This window comes from Thamnophis elegans, chromosome 2 (assembly GCF_009769535.1).
Source record: "Thamnophis elegans isolate rThaEle1 chromosome 2, rThaEle1.pri, whole genome shotgun sequence".
Taxonomy (NCBI): Eukaryota; Metazoa; Chordata; class Lepidosauria; order Squamata; family Colubridae; genus Thamnophis; species Thamnophis elegans.
The window spans coordinates 112837143-112857656 of NC_045542.1; the positions used below are offsets into that span (position 1 = coordinate 112837143).

At 41.7% G+C, this 20514-nt stretch overlaps 1 protein-coding gene across 1 annotated transcript; it reads right to left on the reverse strand.

Moving 5' to 3' along the window:
- Positions 1–1187: 1187 nt before the first annotated feature.
- On the reverse strand, positions 1188–6900 carry SELENOK (selenoprotein K). Its single transcript, XM_032211739.1, has 5 exons — positions 6796–6900; positions 6225–6315; positions 4882–4959; positions 3739–3828; positions 1188–1923 (listed from the first exon to the last, which is right to left on the reverse strand). Exons 1-5 carry the CDS (start codon positions 6812–6814, stop codon positions 1920–1922), a joined length of 282 nt encoding a protein of 93 aa, XP_032067630.1. The 5' UTR covers positions 6815–6900; the 3' UTR covers positions 1188–1919.
- Positions 6901–20514: the final 13614 nt, after the last annotated feature.

Genomic DNA, 20514 nt, shown 5'->3' on the forward strand with positions numbered 1-20514 from the left:
ATCTTTTATTTAACAAGACAGTTTTATTACACTAACATGGCATGATTTTGTTTTGTATTGGAAACCAATAGCAAGCAAATGATGTAGCCTTTAGAAAAATATGCAAGCTTTCTTGCAAGTTTTAAAGGGGAAAAAACCCTATGTTCTTCTGTTGAATCATTATTTCAAGCCAGTCATCTCTCTTATTGCTAAGATGCCCATATCACCTACCAGGTTTCCTGCTCCACTTTTAATGCCACAGGAGAAAACAACAACAAAGATTGCTGAAAGAATGGCATTACTTGTACCATCATATTTAAAAAGAGAAGAGAAAAATTGTAAGATCTTTGAAGTTTATTAAAGTTTCCTAAGGCTGTACAGCACATATGAAAAAAGAGTTTTACAAATGCACTAATACCAGCAAAGCTCATTTCCTTAAAGCAGAAAAACAGCTGTCTCCTTTGGAAAGCTTTCCTTGTTGACTGGCTGTGGATTCATATGCAGACATTTCTACTGGGACTGCTAGCACAGCTGTACCTGTATCCACATATGCAAATAGCCAGAGGCAGTCTTTGAAAAAGCTATGTCAACGATGTAGGACTTTACCACTTCAGAGGTCAGGAGCTGCAGCTTACTTTTGCTACTATATTTTACAAAGCACTCTTTAAATGTTTTATCCAGCCCCTGTAATGGTCCCTTTTAAAATCAGGTTTATATCCACTTTTAAATACAGGTAATCCTAATGCAATACTACTGTATGTCATCATTTGCCAGCTGCATTCTTTTCTATAGATCCAGTCAACTTCCGAACTGTCATATACAATATTCAGCATAAAAAAGAGCAATATACAGAAGCTGGCAGAAAAATACAGAAAAAAAACTCAGCATATACTACATCGTTAAAGAAACTTACTCAAGAAATGATTTTTTTAGAAGGCAAATTCCAGCATAAAATTGAATTAAATTGTTCCAGAAAACTTTTTAGAAACTTCCTCCGTAATGGTCCTTACACATAAATTGAACTTTCACTCCCATACATAAACAGAATGAAACATTAATGGAAACTGAGTTGAGTCTAAATTCTTGAATTGCATTAGGCTTTGCAAATAAGTAGAGTTACCAGGATTTAGTGTAAGAATTTAGTGATCATGATAAATGTATTTTTATTTATCGACATAAATTGCAATAAGGTCAGTTTTTAGATTTGGGATTTAACATGGCAATGAAGAGGTCAAAATGAAACAGGTCATAAACTATAAGTAACACAGATAATGGGGAAAAACAATGGGAATTATAGTTTTGAAATAGCTAGATGTCCACAGATGGTCTGCTGACTTTAAGCCACAATCAATTACTTTCAAGACATCATTTTCCTTCAAAAAATAACAGATATCCAAGATTGGGAGTGGGTGGGGGTGGGGGGTTTAAATTAGATTAAAAAAAAGAAGTTGAACCTGTAATAATCTCACCAAAAGCATTTTAAGGTATATAGATTGAGTAGGATGTTACAAGTAGTTCAAGTTTGTAGCATTGTTCATGATCTTAATATACATATTCTGAGATTATTCTTTAAGTCTTCATGTGCATAATTTGTCCATTCTAAAATATATTGATTGCAATTAAATGATTCCAACTCAGTATTTTGCAAAGTCATGTATTTCCGTAACTTTACAACTACCACAAAACATCCATCAGCTATACAAAAGGCTTAAAACAGACAGTAAACAGGTGCATTTAATTTAATAGAAACTGCATTTCAGTTACACTGGATCCTAGAAAATGGAATTCCCAGTACAACTTCATTGTTCTGCTGATTCACAGAGCAGTCAAATCATTTAGACAACATATTTGCAACTCTCAGATCCCTTTGCTGCATTCTTGATCAGGTTCTTTTAGTTATGCAAATATGAAGTCTGATGCCTGCTTCTTAAAGCAGGCATTTACCTATGGAGAAAGAAAAGAGAAATTGATTAAGGTATTTGTTTGTTCACAGTTACTGGTAGCTGTTATCTAAAATATTTTCAAAACCTGAAAAAGCCATTTTAAACTTGCTTTGCTTTACATAGTAATACACTTTCTACATCCTTTCTGATAAATCTATTTATGATATTGATATAAGTAAACTTTCAAAGGAGGCGACCAACAATCACATTGATCTTACATACTTCTAAGTAGAATGTTAGTGCTAACTAAAATATGCTTAAATTGTATTCCAATGTTGTTTGGCATAAAATTGAATTTTAGGGTATTCAACATTAATCAGCTATGCTAATGTAATACAATAGAATACTAAAAATTTCCATAGTGGAAGAAGTCTGATAAATGGTTCTGATATAAGATTCTCTTTCCCTTCTCTCCCATAAAACAGGTTCTCAAATGTAAATTTATTTGATTTTTTTAAAAAAGTAAAGTAGCTTGTTGTCTAAATAAATTGACTGGATTAGGATTGAACGTTAATAACAAACACTGTTATTTCTGATAGCTCTTAATGGGCTTTTACTGATGATATTTCTGGTAACTTTTAATGGACTTTTGCTGACCAGGATTGAACGACAAAGTTCTGAGGTTCTGTTTATAGATAAAAAATGAGATATGGAATGAACATATATTGTTCATTGTATTTTTAGAGAAAGTGATAGGTTAAAATTACTTATACTTGCAACAAAGGCAGATGTTACTTTCTTTTCTATTTCTTTTTCTTTGCTATATTCTTGCTCTTTTCTATTTTTCCTTTTATTTTTTTCCCTCCGTATTCTATTTTTTCTTATTATTTTATGTTTTGTAATTTGAAATTAGTTTTTATCTGTATAACTATAATGTTTAAAATTCTAAAAAAAGAAGTTTGTAACATGCATTACATTCTTTGCTCTCTCCCCTATAAAACAGTTGCTCAAATGTAAATTCATTTAAAACTACATTGGTGTGTCTGATATTCACAGATAAACTCTGCATGATAGCAATTTAAAACAGGATTAAAGATTAACCTTCATTTTAGGACAGAGTTATTTACTGAACAGCTTTAAGTACATTCAAAATACTGTTCTTTTCTAACAAGGATAATATATAATTCAGTGAACATCATAGTACTGAGTGCTTGCCAATGTACCTGCAGTGTATTTCTACATATTCTCAAAAGTATAGAATGTAGAGTGCCCCAAATCATGAAATTACAGCAGGGGAAGGTTGCAGAACGAAAGGGAGTATCATGCATTTCTTTGTCAATTTATTTTACTGATTATATTACAACTAGTCCTTGTTTAGGGACAAGGACCCCGATTGGGACCACTATTACGCAAAGCAGTAGATAAGAGTAACCACATGATCTTACTTCAGCTTTTCTTATCTTTGCAGACCTGTGAAGATGGCAAATACAAGAATTGGTTGCAAAGTTTCTTTTTATCACCATGATAACTGCGAATGGCCACTGTGTGAGACAATCGCTAAACAAGGACTACCTATACTAAGAAACATAGGATGTTATACATGTAGGATATATCCATTCCTATTTTTCCTAATCTCAAATCATATTTTATGTAATATACATTTACCTTTTTGAATTCAAAAAGGTAAATGTATATTGTCATGCACTAAATAAATGAATAAAATAAATAAATAAGCCTTTTTGAATAAGGATAAAATGAAACAGAAAAGCTCATCCACTTATTCTTGTAACATTAAGCATTATGATTTATTTATTTTTTTAGCTGAATTCAATGTGACTTTTAGGCAGAGCATCTTAAAAAGAAACAGATGGGCTACCTTCCTCATCCACCCCCAGCCATTGGTGGAGGATTTGGACCTCCAAAGTGGGTTATTCGGCCCATTCTACGACGAGGAAATCCTGGAGGTCTAAGAGAAACAAAAGATCAAATTAAAAAGCAGCAATTTCCACCTGTGGTCATATTTGGGCATCACAGTAATGCAGATTAAAAATTGATTTAATGTGAACAAAGTATATAGTCAGGTGTGCTGTTCACTTGTTAACAGATATGATTGTATTTCGGTAACCCCATTGAATTAGACAAGAACAGAGATTTCTTTTCCAAAGCAGAAAAAAACCAACTAACTCATGGTTTATAATTGGTTCATTAGAAAACAAATACCAAAAATAAGAATTAAGTACAAGTAGTCCTTGACTTATAACCTTAATTGAGCCTGAAAAAGATAAGTTTAGAGACCACCGGGTATCTCTAAGCTACAAGTATTCTCTTCTGTTGTTATGATCTTAAATGGTGGCAGTCATTAAGCAAGTCATCACTTGACCAACCCAAATTTATCATCTTTTTTGTCATGGTCATTAAGCTAATAAACCAGTTTTCTTCATTGGGCCTTCTTTTTTGAAAATAGAAGTAAATATCAGAAAATGGCAAAAAACAACAGAAATCATAATTATGTGACCAAAAAAGGTCATAAATGCAGCCAGTTTCCAAGCATCCAAAATTGAGCAGGTGACCATGGGAGTATGTGCATCTGTCAAAATTACAGAATTTGACTTTAAGCAGCTCTGGAGAGGTTCATAGTTATGTGAAGACATATAAATATAACAAACAAACAAATACTTCATATATGCCTGTGACGATAAACAAACCATAACACGGTAGAAATTCTCCTGCCAGGAGTAAGCAAGCAAGAAAAATTATGTAGCCTGGTCTTTCATGAATTTAGCTTTGAATCTTAGAAAACATAATCTGATGAATGTAGCAATGCATCTTTTTATCGTTTTTGCACTCAAAATCCATTATACTTAAGTGTGGAAACGTAACTTATAATGGAGATGCTACAGAAGAGCTTAAGCTTTATAAATATGTAGACACTCCGAAAAAACACAATGACTTTTAACCATTGCACCCCAATTTTTCATACTGTATTTTATCTAAATTAAAGTGAAAATAAAAGCAATACCCTCTTCCATCATCGTATCTTGAAGAAGAGGAAGATGTGTAGCCTCTCCTCAAATCTGGGTGGATAATGCTCTGAAAACTAAAATGAAAATATCTGTTAACTGAAAGATGTGAAATATTCAGTAGTTTTACAACTATGCAACATTTTAAAAAATAACCAATGCTAAAGATCAAGCAATTGGTTGTTCTAAATTTATTTTCCAAACACAGAAAGAGATTGAAATAGAACTGAAAATAAAATGTTATTGTTAGCAAAACCAAATACAAAATTTATAAGCTGACAATTAAATGTGATACAATCAGTTAAGAGAATTTTATAACACAAGGCTTAAATAAATGAAATTAACTATTCTATATAAAACCATAATTTTCCAATACTGTGCAACAATGGACAATAGTCAATATATAATAAAACTTGGAGAACCCAGCCTTAGGTAACTTATAGCTTTTTCTGGATGGAACTATTTAATGTCTCACTACATCATCCATTTCTTCATTTGCTGAATTGAAAAAGAATAGCTAAAATATCCAAAGACTTAGCATATATAACATCTAAATGGTATTGCAGACTGATAGTCAAATAGGCCAGCACTAGACATTTCACTGCCTGTGGAAGACAAGATAATACTACAATCACATTCCATATATAAATGGATTATAACAGTAGCTGAATTCCATTTTGTTGTTCATGAGAAAATATGATCCTGGATCAGAAAACATTGTCAGGAAATGCGGACCAAGCTACAGTACCCAATTCTTTGTCTCCACTATTTTTCATCACTCAAGGCACATTCATGTTGCCTAATGGCAGAAGGCTGACCTTTTAAGGAACAGCCAACATTTCTTAATGTTAGAAATTAGGAATGTTAGAAATTTTAAAGTTATTTAATCCATTTGATCTTTTAATTAAATATGGATTCGGGTGTAACAAGCACAATCCAGTTTGAAGGACAACTATTCAACTTTCTCCGGATATTCAGAGACATTGTTAGTTTTTCGAAAAACTCCCATTATACAAGGAATTCTATATATAAAGAAGCTATATTTATTTGTACATATCTAAATTACTTTATAAATCTTAGAAATGTACCGTTGAAAATTCAGCCTTGTTTGTAATTTCCTTTCACATCTTTTAAGACATTGACTATATGTTTTCATCGATTTTAATCAAAAACTCCACAAGAAGAGCAATAAGAATGAGATTTTTCTACTCCATTTGAGTTTTTGCTAAATAAATGTAACTGTAAAATGCATCCATTATATATACTAATCTATTCAGGCCTGAAGTGTCTCAAGGGGAATAATAACAGCATTGTTTTTATTTGAGGGAAAAATTCCACTTACAACATAACTATGAAATCTGCTATTCCCCAGAAGAAGTCAGTTATAGATGACAAACTCCATGCAGCCCGACTCCGGTTATCCAAAACTTGTCCTACAACCGAGAACAAACAATGATGATTACGCTTTTGAAATAATAACGGCAATAATCCTACACCATAATAAAAGAGCTGATCATGCAATAATATTAATCGTTTGTTTATAAACCCAGGCATGCCCATTCCTTTCATTGTTCGGGATAATATACTTCCAGAAGCGATCAATCAAAACAAAACAGAGCAAAAAATGACCTTTAATAAAAACGCCATGATACTGCAGAAAAGTGATTCCCAATTCCTTTCAATGCGTATTGCCGGGAGGACTCCAGCCCAATTTGTTACTCAAAGGGAAGGTAGCAAGCGGCCAGTCTTACCGATCGAGCCTGTAAACCACAAGGCTGTGTTGCGCCTTTGCTGCGCTGCTCCCGCCCTCCCTCGGGATCAAAGCCAGGCAAAAGAGAACACTGAGACACCTGAACGTTCCCCCTCCCCGGGAAAGGGGCTCCCCTCCCCCGTCAAAAATCTCCGGTTCTCACCGTTCGAAATGTAAACCATCGCTTACGCCGACTCGCCACCGTCCCCGAGAGCGCCCGGCAATCCCCTAGCCGACCCCCTCGGTGTTCTTCCTCTTGCTCCGCCCCTTCAACTAAGGAAGTCAGCGGTGGGAAGTTTCCATTGGCTGAGAGCTCAGGTATGGCCCGTGGCGTCATCATCGTTTCGACACTTCCTTTCCCACCCCCTCAACTCCCCCCACCCGTCTCAGGAACATAGAGCTAGAAATATAGAAGGGATATGGCTTTGTAAAAAAAAAAAAAAAGGAGATTCAAACGCCCATCACTTTAAAATTCTCATTCTGCTTATTGTATCTCTGCCTAAATAAATGTTGGACGAGGCATGATTGAAGGAATACAAATACGAAACACTTTTGGATGTTGCTTATAGATTTTTGGCTGCTAATCGTGAAGATAATTCAATCTATTACATAATGTTTTATTGACATATGTTTTTACACAATAGCAATGTATAGGTAGTCCTCAACTTACAACAGTTCATTAAGTGGTTGTCCGAAGTTATTGTCACTGAATAAAGTGATTTATGACCGTTTTTCACACTTGGCAACCATTGCACCAGAGGTGGTATTCAGCACCTGGAGAACCAGTAGCGGAAATTTTGAATAGTTTGGAGAATCAGTGAATAGAACCTCTGATTGGCCCATCTCCATGTATTCTCTGCCTCCCGAGTCCCAGCTGATCTGGAGGAAATGGGGATTTTGCAGTAACCTTCCCCTGCCATGCCCACCAAGCCATGCCATGCTCCAGTGGTGGGATTCAGCCAGTTCGCACCTATTCGGAAGAACCGGTTCTTAACTTTCTAAGAGGTTCAGAGAACCGGTTGTTGGAAGAAATCTTCTTTTGTTTTTTTTCCGCTTTACAGGGCTAATCCTGTAAGGAAGGCAGGAAGGAAACATTCTGGTGTTGTTTCTAGCTTAATTTTTATTGCCCTGCTTACAGAAACTGCCTCTCCGGTTAACCCTTATTACATTTTAATAGCTAAGGCAAAGTGCCCATCGACCTGAGTAATGTTGAGTTGGCCACGCCCACACGGTCACATGACCACTAAGCCCCACCTATCCACCTGGTCATTAGGACAGAGAACCGGTTGTTAAATTATTTGAAACCCACCACTGCCACGCTCACCAAGCCAAGCCCACAGAACCAGTAGTAAACATTTTGAATCCCGCCACTGCATTGCGCAATCCCCATGGTCACATGACCAAAATTCAGATGCTTAACAACTGACTTATTTATGACGGTCACAGTCTCCAGTCATCATGTGATTCCCCTTTTGCAAACCTCTGACAAGCAAAGTCAACGGGAAGCCAGATTCACTTGATAACCGTTGCTAATTTACAACTGCAGCAATTCAATTAACAACTGTATCAAGAAAGGTCATAAACTGGGGTAAAACCCACTTACCAAATGTCCAACATAACAACAGATTTTGGGCTCAATTGTGTTTGTAAGTCAAGGACTACCTGTACACTCTTCAGTTCCTTTTGGCTATGCTGCACACATGAAAGAAGCATAGACAAACATTGGACTGTTGTTGAAGCACAAGTAAACCAAGTACAACTGGAATATTGGTGAGATCTAAAAATAGTGGCTCTGACGCTTGGAATGTAGCATGCATGATAACTGTGTTCCAATATCTCAGGGGCTGCCACAAAGAAGAGGGAGTCAAACTATTCTCCAAGGCACCTGAGGGCAGGGCAAGAAACAATGGGTAGAAGCTAGTCAAGGAGAGAAGCAACTTAGAACTGAGGAGAAATTTCCTGACAGTTAGAACAATTAATCAGTGGAACAGCTTGCCTCCAGAAGTTGTGAATGCCCCAACACAGGAAGTCTTTAAGAAGATGTTGGATAACCATTTGCCTGAAACAGTATAGGGTTTTCTGCCTAGGCAGGGGGTTGGACTAGAAGACCTCCAAGGTCCCTTCCAACTCTGCTATTGTATTGTACTGTACCCGATACAGTTGTTACATATGCAAATGGGATAGGAGTGCAATAGCAATAGCAATAGCAGTAGACTTATATATCGCTTCATAGGCCTTTCAGGCCTCTCTAAGCGGTTTACAGAGAGTCAGCATATTGCCCCCAACAATCTGGGTCCTCATTTTACCCACCTCGGAAGGATGGAAGGCTGAGTCAACCCTGAGCCGGTGAGATTTGAACCGCTGACCTGCTGATCTAGCAGTAGCCTGCAGTGCTGCATTTAACCACTGCGCCACCTTGGCTCAGTGGTTAAATGCAAGAGAATTGCATTATATTTAAAACAAATGGCCACCCCAAAAATTTGGTTCCAGGGCAGAACAATGTGGCACAGGAACTGTTTGTTGACATATCAAAGATAATTTTTGCCCCTGCTTTACATAAAACTCAGCTGAAAAATGTGAAAATGATGAACAAGGAAGCTGTAGGTTTTTGTTATTTCGAGACAGATGTTTTAAGAACAACTGATGCCAAGATTAAGGATGGCTTTTTATTGGTCTACAGATCAGATATGTCATCAGTGACAGAGGTGTGAAGATCTAAGTGGGATCAGAAAAAAAGTATTTGAAAATGCTGTCAGGGAGATCTTTGAGAATTTTTTTGGCAACTATAGAGCATCAAACTACAGTCAGCTGGTTGATAAACTTCTTGCAACATACAAAACCACGAAGTACAACAGTCACTGAAGATTCATTTTCTGCATTCACACTTGGAATTCTTTCCCCAAAAAATCTAGGTGCAATCAGTGACAAACATGGTAAAGGTTTTCACTAAGACATTGCCACAATAGTAAAATGATATCTGGACAACTGTAAAGCTGACACAGTATTGTAGTGGTAACACACTCAATTATACTTATTTTGTCTGTATGGCATTTTGCATCTTGGAGCGAAGGGAAGGGACGCGACAAGCGGGTATGCAACAGCAACCTTTATTGAGAACAGAGTGACTACGATTCAACGTGGCGTGGTTCGCGCCAAACATTTATACCCCCGGGTTTGAACGAGGAGCCAATGGGGCGTCGAGTAGCTCGACCAATCGGGGTGAGGATTGAACCGGCTCCGCCCGGGAACCAATCAGAAAGGGAGTCCTTTATCCCCGCGCTTGTATTTCCCGCGCTAGTATTCAACACCCCTCCCCCCCTAGTGAAAGAGTCCCTTTAGGAAGGGCAAACATAGTCTCGTAAGTAGGTGGGACGGCGACGTTCTCGTCCCGACCTTCGTAGCTCCCCGGCGGTTGTCGATGGGGGGGGAACCGCCGGTGGAGGTGTGTCTGTGGCGGGGCGGTGGATCTGCGATGCGGCCTCGTGAGATGGCGCTGGCCCCGGGCCCCGTGCCCAATGTCCATTTGTCCGGGGTGGCGTCTCCGTGGCAACAGGAGTGTCCGACAGTGGCTCCGCGCAGTCTGGTTGGGGTGTAGGTTCAGAGTCTCGATAAGGGCTTCGAGGAAGGGAGTAGCCGGGTGAGGCGCGTCTGTCCGAAAAGTTCGTATCGGCTTGTCCCCCGTTCCCCGGGTAGAGGCGGTCCGTTTGGGGGAAGGTCATCGAGGGTGGCCCGTGCTGAGAGTGGGTGTCTGAGATGCTCGGGCCGTCTGTTTCCGTGGGGAGGCGTCGCCTTAACTGGTCCACGTGGCGCCTCCATTGTGTTCCGTCGGCCAGACCGACCCTGAAGGAACAGGGGCCGGTCAGAGCTGTGATGGTTGCGGGAACCCACCGTGGATCCCCCGAAAAGGAGCGGGCCCATACAGGATCCCCTAACTTAAACGCGTGGGAAGGGAGGGCCCCCAGGTTGCTCGGCAGATCCCCTGCGTAAAGTGGATGGAGCCTGTCTAGGGAGGTTCGCAATCTCCTACCCATCAAGAGCTCCGCGGGGCTTTTATTAGTCGTTGGGCAGGGTATGGAGTGCTGGCTCAAGAGGTAAGCTGCCACTCTTTCTTGCCAGTCGCCCTGGTCCATGCGGCCTAAGGCTTCTTTGGCCGAGCGAACTGCGCGCTCCGCCCGGCCGTTACTAGCTGGGTGATAAGGGGCTGTGGCCGCGTGTCTGATTCCTTGTTCTGCCAGGAATTCTTGGAACGTGGTGGAGGTAAACTGGGGCCCATTATCTGAGACTATCACATCCGGTAACCCATGGGTGGCGAACATCTTACGAAGGGCCCTCACTGTACTCTCTGCTGTGGTGGAGGTCATGATTACCAGCTCCACCCACTTGGAGTAAGCATCGACTACTATCATGAAGTTTCGGCCGTGGAAGGGGCCGGCGAAGTCAATGTGTAAACGGGACCATGGGCCTCTAGGGATTTCCCACTCCCGGGGTGCGGCTGTGGGGGGATTCGGCCTAGAGTTTTGGCAGATCCTGCAGCGGCCTACGTAGTCTGCAATTTCCGAATCTAGCAAGGGCCACCACACATAGCTACGGGCTAAGGCTTTCATTCGCGCTATGCCTGGGTGGTTTTTGTGGAGTGCGGGCAGGATTCGTGCCCGCAGGGCTGTGGGGATCACTACCCTATCCCCCCAGACAAGACAACCCCCGTGTAGGGCGAGTTCTGCTTGTCGTGCTTTAAATGGTCGGAATCCTTCCGCAACCTTTTCCGTGGGCCAACCCCTCAAGACCCATGAAGCTACTTGGGATAGGACGGGGTCAGCCTTGGTGCAAGCTGCGACGTCCGCGGCAGAGACGGGGAGGTCGGATTCGGCGATGGACAAAATAGAGAGAGCGGGTACGTGGGCAGTGTCCGTCTCTGGCAAGGGGCAGCGGCTCAGGGCGTCTGCGTGCCCTAGCTGCTTACCCGGACGGTATAACAGCGTATACGAATACGCCGTTAGGAACTCCGTCCAGCGTGTCATGCGGGGAGACAAAATGGGGGGGGGTTGGCTTGTCGCCTGCCAGTAGCCCCAGGAGTGGCTTGTGATCCGTGACAAGGGTGAAATTCCTACCATAGAGGTAGTCATGGAACCGCTTAATGCCGGATACTGCAGCCAGGGCTTCTTTATCGATTTGGCTGTAGTTCCGCTCCGTGGAGGAGAGTGTCCGGGAATAGAAGGCTATGGGGGCCTCTGAGCCGTTCGGGAGGGCATGGCTCAGGACCGCCCCTATGCCATAGGGAGAGGCGTCGCAAGTCAGAACTAGGGGTATCCTATCGCTATATTGAATAAGTACTGCCGATGAGGTCAAAATGTCTTTTATAGCCGCGAACGCGTGCGCTTCACGGCTACCCCATTGCCAGGCCGCTGACCGGTCAAGTAGTCGGTGTAGCGGCTCAGCTAGCGACGCCTTGTGGGGAATAAACGGGGCGTAGAAATTTAAAAGCCCCAGGAACGCCTGCAATTCCGCTCTAGAGGTGGGTGCAGGTGCGTTTTTGATGGCGGCAACTTTGGAAGGGGTGGGGTGGATGCCTTGGGCATCAATGAGGAACCCCAAGAATTCTACTTTGGGAACAGCAATTTCGCATTTGCTGCGCTTTAGTTTCAGTCCTGCCTCCCTAAAACGTGTGAGGACCTCCCGCAGTATTTTCAGGAGTTCTGAGTGGCTGGGGGCTGCGACCAGGACGTCATCGAAGTAGGGCACGACGCCTGGGAGCCCGTGGAGCAACCGCTCCATGAGGCTCTGGAAAATCCCCGGGGCAACCGAAACGCCGAATTGGAGGCGGCGGCAGCGGAAGGCCCCGCGGTGGGTGACGATGGTCTGGGCTGTAGCCGCATCGTCGTCTACGGGAAGCTGCTGGTAGGCCTGTGCCATATCTAGCTTGGCGAAAATGCGGCCTTGCCCTAAGGAGTGGAGTAGGTGTTGCACTACGGGGACCGGATATGGATTTGCCTGCAGGGCCAAATTGATGGTCGACTTATAGTCGGCACATATTCTCACCGATCCGTCGGGTTTGACCGGGAGGACTATGGGGGTTTCCCAACGGGCGTGATCTACGGGCTCGATTACCCCTTGCTCTATGAGCTTATCAAGTTCAGCGTCTACCTTTGCTCTCAGTGCGAAGGGGACCCTGCGTGCCTTCAGCCTAATGGGAGCGACCTGGGGATCGAGGCAGAGGGAAATGGGGGTGCCCTTATAACAGCCCAATTTCCCATCGAACACATCTGCGAACTCGTCTAGAACGCTATCTACGGTGAGGGGAACTACCCTGTGCACCCCCTCTATGGTGAGGCCCAAGGCGGGAAACCAATCCAACCCAAGGAGAGCGGGCAGATCGTTCCTGACGATTAGAACTGGGAGTTTCCCCTTAAAGTCTTCGTATTCCACTCGGATGTGGAATATTCCTGCCGTGGGAATCCCATTTCCCTGGTAGTCTAGGAGGGAGACCCCGACGGGGCGCAACTTGCTCTGGGGAACCCCGGGACAAAGGCGGGAAAACTGGGCCCAAGATAGGAGAGAACGGGAAGACCCGGAGTCCACCTCCATTCTACAAAGCTGACCTTCGAGTCGGACGGCGGTGCTGATTTTGCGATCGCCGGCGGGAACGTGGGAAGCCTGGTAGACCACGCAGTCGGCGCTGGAGGGCTGGTAGGTTGAGTGGCAGTCCTCAGCTCGCCTCGCAGGACGTGGCTGTTGGCGGCGTTGCGGTGCCTGGCGCTGGTCGCTGGGCTGCATGAACGATGGGGCTGGCACGAGAGCCCGGCAGACCCTGGCAAGGTGTCCTTCTCCTCGGCAGCGGCGGCAGACGGCAGAACGGAACGGGCAGGATGCGCGGCTGTGGCGGCCGCCGCATCCGCGGCAAGGTGCGTTTGAGGCTGGCTGAGCTGGCGTCGGTGGTTGCAGGTGTGGCTTCCGCTTCGGCTGCGTCCTCATTTGTCCGACGGTTTCCTCCTCCTCGTCTTCAGCAGGAGAGAGGTCGTCGACGAGGTTCGTCTGGGTGGAAGGCCCCGCGGCGGTTTGTGCGGGGGGTTTCAGCTGGAGGCGTTCGATGTCGGCCGTGGATTGTTCGGAGAGCTCCGCTGCTCGCGCGGTCTCCACGGCTTGCACCAAGGTGATTTTGTGGTTCCGGAGCATTCGGCTGCGCAAATGTGCGTCGCGGACCCCGCATACAAACTGCTCTATGAGGTTCTCCTCCAGGTCTGCAAAATCGCACTGGGCGGCCACGGTGCGCAAAGCCTCTAGGAACTGGCTGATGGATTCGTTGGGCTTCTGCACTCGGCGGCGGAAGGTGAAGCGGCGTGCGATCAGAGAGGGTGAGGGAGCGTAGTGGTTCCTCAGCCTGGACATCAGCTCGTCCCACCCAAGTTTGTAGGCTGGCCTCGGGGCGGCCAGGGCTCTCGCAGAGGCGAACATGGAAGGCTCACAGCAAGACAAGAAGAAACTGCATTTCTCCTCGTCGGTCTGTGCCTGGTTCCTCGATGCGATTAAGTAGCACTCGAAACGCTCCATGAAGCCGTCCCATGATTCTCCGGCAGATCCGAATGGCGCGAAAGGAGGAAGCGCTGATGCCATCGTGGTGTGGAGCCAGAGAGGGGGAGGAAGAGGGCGGAGAATTTTTTGCGTTCGCTGCCGGAGTTCTCAGCCTGCGATAGCGTTCGTGCTGATTCAGACGCGGTGGCAGCTGGCTCGTTCTCCTCCGTGGTCGCGGGAATCGGAATCCCACCTTCGTCGCCAGTTTTGCATCTTGGAGCGAAGGGAAGGGACGCGACAAGCGGGTATGCAACAGCAACCTTTATTGAGAACAGAGTGACTACGATTCAACGTGGCGTGGTTCGCGCCAAACATTTATACCCCCGGGTTTGAACGAGGAGCCAATGGGGCGTCGAGTAGCTCGACCAATCGGGGTGAGGATTGAACCGGCTCCGCCCGGGAACCAATCAGAAAGGGAGTCCTTTATCCCCGCGCTTGTATTTCCCGCGCTAGTATTCAACATGGCAGGCATGCTGTGCATAAATTAGAACATGTCTAAAAAATTATGAGTTTTAGAAGGTTTTTTTTAAATTGAAATGGAAACTTTCTGAAGCTACTAAGTATGTTTCCAATTAGCATAGTCATCTCTAAATCTGCCTAGATATTTGGCTACATTGCTGGGAAAGGTTGGTACCAGAGATGAAATCCTTGCTACTCCATTTTTAAAACAATCACCCAAAGAGCAAACTTTATACAAGTTTGAAACTTTAAACAAGTTTAGAAAATCTTCTAGACCGCATCTCTGTGTCAGTAATTTATTAGTACTAAAAATATTATGTAAATGTTTTAATTACTCAAGGTCACAATGTGGTCATAATTACTAAAGGTCATAAGGTTTAGGTTTAACATGTTTAATTTCTTTCTTGTCTACACTTGTTTACTCCCAAAGGAGAAAACATGATGGGTTTGTTTGCATACATCCATGTATGTTTATACATTTGACTGCATGGATGGATGGATGTTCCTCCCATGTGTTTGAGTCTGAAAGAGCACTTAACAGAGCATAGGTATCAAACTCGCGGCATTTATGTCATGTGATGTATCACAATGTTTTTTGCCTTGGTGGAGCTGGGATGGGTATGGCCTCCACATGACACATACAGTTTGACACCCCTGTAATAGAGGAATTCCTCATAGACTTTCTATTTTATATCAACTTTGCTATCAGCCATTCAGATATATTAGAGGACAATTCCTGTCATTCCCCACTAATAGGTCAGGGAAAGCCTTCTTACAATTGGTGTAACAGTCGCTTACCATTTGAGATGTAAGACATTGATGTATTTTCCTTCCAGATCTTTTGTTTGTTTATTTGTTTGTTTCTCTTTCTCATTCCACTTGACCTCAAGGGTTTCTGATCTTCTTGAGTGAAAGGTACATATGCATATAATCTATTGCCTGGGAACTGCTAACAGAATATATCATAATTGTTGCCATGCCAACAGTTATAATGGCATAGTTTCATATTATATCTACTGCCTCGTCCTATGGGACTTCCAAATATAAAGTTACCATAAAAATGTCATAAAGATACTTAAGTATTCATTAAGTATTCTTATATTCCTTATATTCCTTCCAAATATAAAGATACTTAAGGTATTTATAGTTTGTGCAGTTTTGGATGGTGCCTAAACACACTGATATTTTGGGTTTTATGGAGCTTGGTTTTTATACCACACTAAGCTAAAACTAACAACACATTACAAAACCAAGTGTGAATGCAGAAAATGAATCTTCAGTGATATGTTGTACTTTGTGGTTTTGTATGTTGTAAGAAATTTCTCAACCAGCTGAATGTAGTTTGATGCTCTATAGTTGCCAAAAAATTCTCAATGACATCCCTGAAAGAATATTCAAATACTTTTTTTCTGATCCTACTTAGCTGTTCGCACCTCTTGTCACAAATGACATATCTGATCTCCTTAATCTTGGCATCAGTTATTCTGACAAAACCCACTTAACAAATGTCTCATTTAACAACATAAATTTTGGGAAAACAGAATAACAGAAGGAAAGAGACATTTAACTCCAGTCTCATCCTATCATAAGGCAAATAAAGTCAAGTACCAATAGCTAATTTGAGACTTAGGAAGGAAAAATGAAAAATACCCAGGAGGTGCATTAAAATGAAGTGATTTAATAACATATTTAAAATTGAAATTTCTTTAATGTGCATATGTGTGTATTCCCCCTCTGCTTTAGCATTTTATGTATGTTTAATATTTTATTTATTTCCTTTTAAAAAACTCTCATGCCATGCATGGGTCTTATAATTGTCATTTGATCCTTTTATTGGGTTCATTTATCAGCTTTGTCAATATTTGATTACTTATTAGTTTTAAAGTTTTTATATTTTAAATTTTACTTTAATTGTGTTCTTTTTGGATGAATTTGCAATTTTTACTATGACATTTATGCAATACAAATGAAATCTGAAGTTGGAACATCTTGAAAGAATCTAATGACACTTATTTAGCAGAACTGAAAAAATAAAATTTCGTGCTTGCCACTCCATATTTCATTATGTTTTAATATATGTTTTTGAGTTATTAGTTATTAGTGTTTCACTTCTGCATAGTAACTGTATTTTACTACTGATCTGGGATATCTTAAGGCTACTGCATATCCTTATAGGAACAGTATACATTTGAGTAACTGCCTTAGCACTCTAAAAAACAGGAAGGAAAGAAATTAGCTCTGCTTCTGTCTTCTAAAATGAAAACTTCATACACACACGCACACGCACACACACAAATGTTTTATAATAAAACTTTTCCCATAACTTTATCAGTCCTCCACTAATACATGACAAATCCCTATTGAAGTGATACAATAGAATTTCTAAAGCATATGCTGATAACTTGCTGAGAAACCGGAGTTGATAAAAATTTCTTCTTGAATCCCAAGAAACTCTCTCATAATCCCTTTTATGCAGAAGCAGTTAAAACTTATGAGTGCATTGCCATTCAACCAGAGGGATCTTTTAGAAGTTGGATTGAAATCCGGATAATTTCCTGTTTTGATAGCTAGACCCAGAACTTCAGAAATAGAGCATCTTGCCTGATTGAGCAAAATTGTGAGAAACTGCGAACGAAAATATAGTTGGAATGAGAAGTCCACAGGTGAGAGATGTGGTAAGGAAATGTTTTAAAGAGACTCAGACTTAATCTCTCTCCCTCCCTCCCTCTGTCCCTCTCCCTCCTCTCTCTCCCTCCCTCCCCCAGAGGTGGGTTCCTATTGGTTCAGCCCTGTTCAGCTGAGTAGATAATAACTCGGCTGGCCACACCCCTGAACCAGTTCTATCGGCCATCTTGGTTTTTGCTTCTGCGCATGCGCAGAAGCAATTTTTTTTACTACTGTGCATGTGCACATACTGCACATCAAGTGCATGCATGTGCAAAGCATGAACACGCACAAAGCACATCCCTGAACGAACCAGCAGTAACAGAAGCCATAACCCACCCTCCCTCCCTCCCTCCCTTCCTCTATCTCTATCTATCTATCTATCTATCTATCTATCTATCTATCTATCTATCTATCTATCTATCTATCTATCATCTATCTATCATTATCTATCAAGGTATGTGCAGTTTGACAAGAGCAACAGTTACTCCTCAGACCAGCATTAAAGATGATTCAGAGACAATAACTGTTGCTTTTGTCAAACCCGACATAGTTAGTAAACTGAAGAAAGAAGAATCAGATATTCCAGAAGGGCATAAATCATTGTTTGACTTGGAGCTACACAAGGCTTGACAATAGCAAGTTATTCTCTCTGAACATTTTTTAAAAAGTTTTCCTCCCTATTCTACAAAAGTGAGAGATTGGTTGTCAGGTAGACAATATCTGCCTAACAATTTCTAAATGGAAGTCCCAGGTGCAATGAATTCTATGGTAAATTCTAAACAGAGTCTGCAAACAGAGTTCCCATTCAAACTTAATAAACATAAGATAGATGGGGCTGGAGACAAACAATATTGTGCAGGAACATCAAGCAAATGCTGCAATTTTTTTTTTGCCTGCATCAGGTGTTGCATAAGTACCTCTTGCTTGCCTGATGACCAAGTTGAACATCAATCAGCAGTTTTGCCATCGCTGAAGTTTTTAACATGCTGCTGGTGCTGTTTGCATGTTAGTTGCAGTAATTAATTTTTTTATTGCATGATGTAGTACAGCTTCTGACATTTGATGTCTGAGTTGATATAATGGCCTTTGAATAGTCCAGTGATTCCCAAACTTGGCAACTTTAAGACTTGTGGACTTCAACCTCTGCTGGCTGGAGAATTCTGGGAGTTGAAGTCCACAAGTCTTAAAGTTGCCAAATTTGGGAACCACTGGAATAGTCCATTGCCCAGAAAAGTAACATTTTCCACTTTGCACAAGGAAAGGGAAGATTGTCAGTTTAGCTGGCATTTACAGAGGGACAGATTTCTTGAACCACTGAGAAACTTTGGAGGCAATAAGATGAAGCAATTATTCCAAATAGTTATTGGTTTATAAAATGAAAACCTGAGCGAATAATAAGTGAAGCATAAGAACTGGGATGCAGCTAAAGTTCTGGAGAACACCAAAGCCCGCTCACTTATTTGCGCTATTTGTGATAGGCTGATCCCTAGTCATGGAAAAATCCAGGAATGCTGTTTTTAAAAACAGAATTGGGCCTAGGGAGTTCTCAAAGCTTGAGGACAAGAAGGTTAACTTATGTTTATTGAGCAGAGTTATAGAGAAATATGATACATCACTTCTTCAGTGATTAAAAAGCCATGCTAATCTTGACTTTAATAGGGGAAATTTTCCATTGGTGGGTCTGACTGTTACTGCAGTATTGGGACATCAGTAGACCATGAATCCCCACAAACAGAGCTGTTTTGAATTCCATGTTTTAATATGAGCAACCAATGTGTTGCAGTGTCTTCATTCGTTTATTGTAAGTGTTTTATACACCTAATGAATCTATCATCCGTAATTTCCATGTATTCTTTGGCCACATAACCACAGGGTGGCAGCATAACAGAATATTTTGCACATAACATCAGCCTTGGGTAAATCAAAAAGAGCATTCATTATACTCTCTTCTTTGTGTACAAGAATATTTTGTATTGCTAGATTTACTGCCTGACTAGTGAACAGACTTACAATACGGTGGTGAAATCTTGACATGTTGAGCAATCTAAAAAAGAGGTCAGGCAGATACAACATCGTTGGAGAACATTTTCTATTTTTGCAATGAAAGCAATCCCTGTACAGTATAAGTCCATGATCAAAGCCTGTCTGCGTGGTTAGATATAAAAAAAATGACATAAGTGCTTTATATACTAGGGATTGGATTGGCCTGAATATAAATGATGTGTATTCTGTACTTAGCATTGGGGATGCCTATACTAAATCTGTGGTTCTTATGTTCTGTGATTATACTAATTTAAATACAGTTGGTTGTTGATAAAAATGAAAATGATTGACTTATAGAACATGCTGGCTTTTGCTACGTACATGGGAATAAAAGCTGTCTCAGGATTAAAGCAGATTTGAATATTTCCCTCAAATCTACTTAAGAAAGTGTTAAAGGAAATATTGTTTTCCTTGTTCCCTTCTTTGAAGAGTAGGAAATTAGGTCAGTCCCCACAGAACAAATTATCACCTATCTCTATTGGAGTTATAGTCAAACTATTGATTTACAAATAACATATTGGTCAAGGGTTAAGGGGTATGATTTCTAAGATTCTGTAGCAGAGAGACAATAGGATTCCCTTCAATGGATCTGTCCAGATCCATCTGTTAGAAATGCTTCAGCTTTGAAGAAGACAAGGTTGATCTCAAAGCCATAAAAGGCCATATTGAATTCTGTGACATATCAGAAAACACCACAGGATACATCCACAATCTGTTTCCTTTTGTGGCAAGGAATATGATGGACATCATCATGATCATGATCTTGCCTTTTTTTTCTAGTAAGATATAAAGCTAATAGCTTTTTGGCATTAAAGTAATCTATCACATCCTATTTAAACCTGAAGTTTCTTTATAGCTAACATGATTGAACAAAATTGAGCAGCAAATCATGAAATGCTACTGGCACATTTTCCCACTCATTTGGCGGGGGGTGGGTGGGGTGGGGTGGGGGTGGGGGTGGGAAGAAATTTTAAAAAAGGTGTGCTGAGTTTCTTATAATCTCAACAAACCTATGAAATGCATTTGTTCCTCCCATTTCATCTTTTATGCAAACAAGCCACAATGCAGTAGCAAATCATTTCCATACCTTTGTCAAGAATCATTATATGTGCCAAGCTCAACTCAAAGGAGACTTAACAAGGAGCAG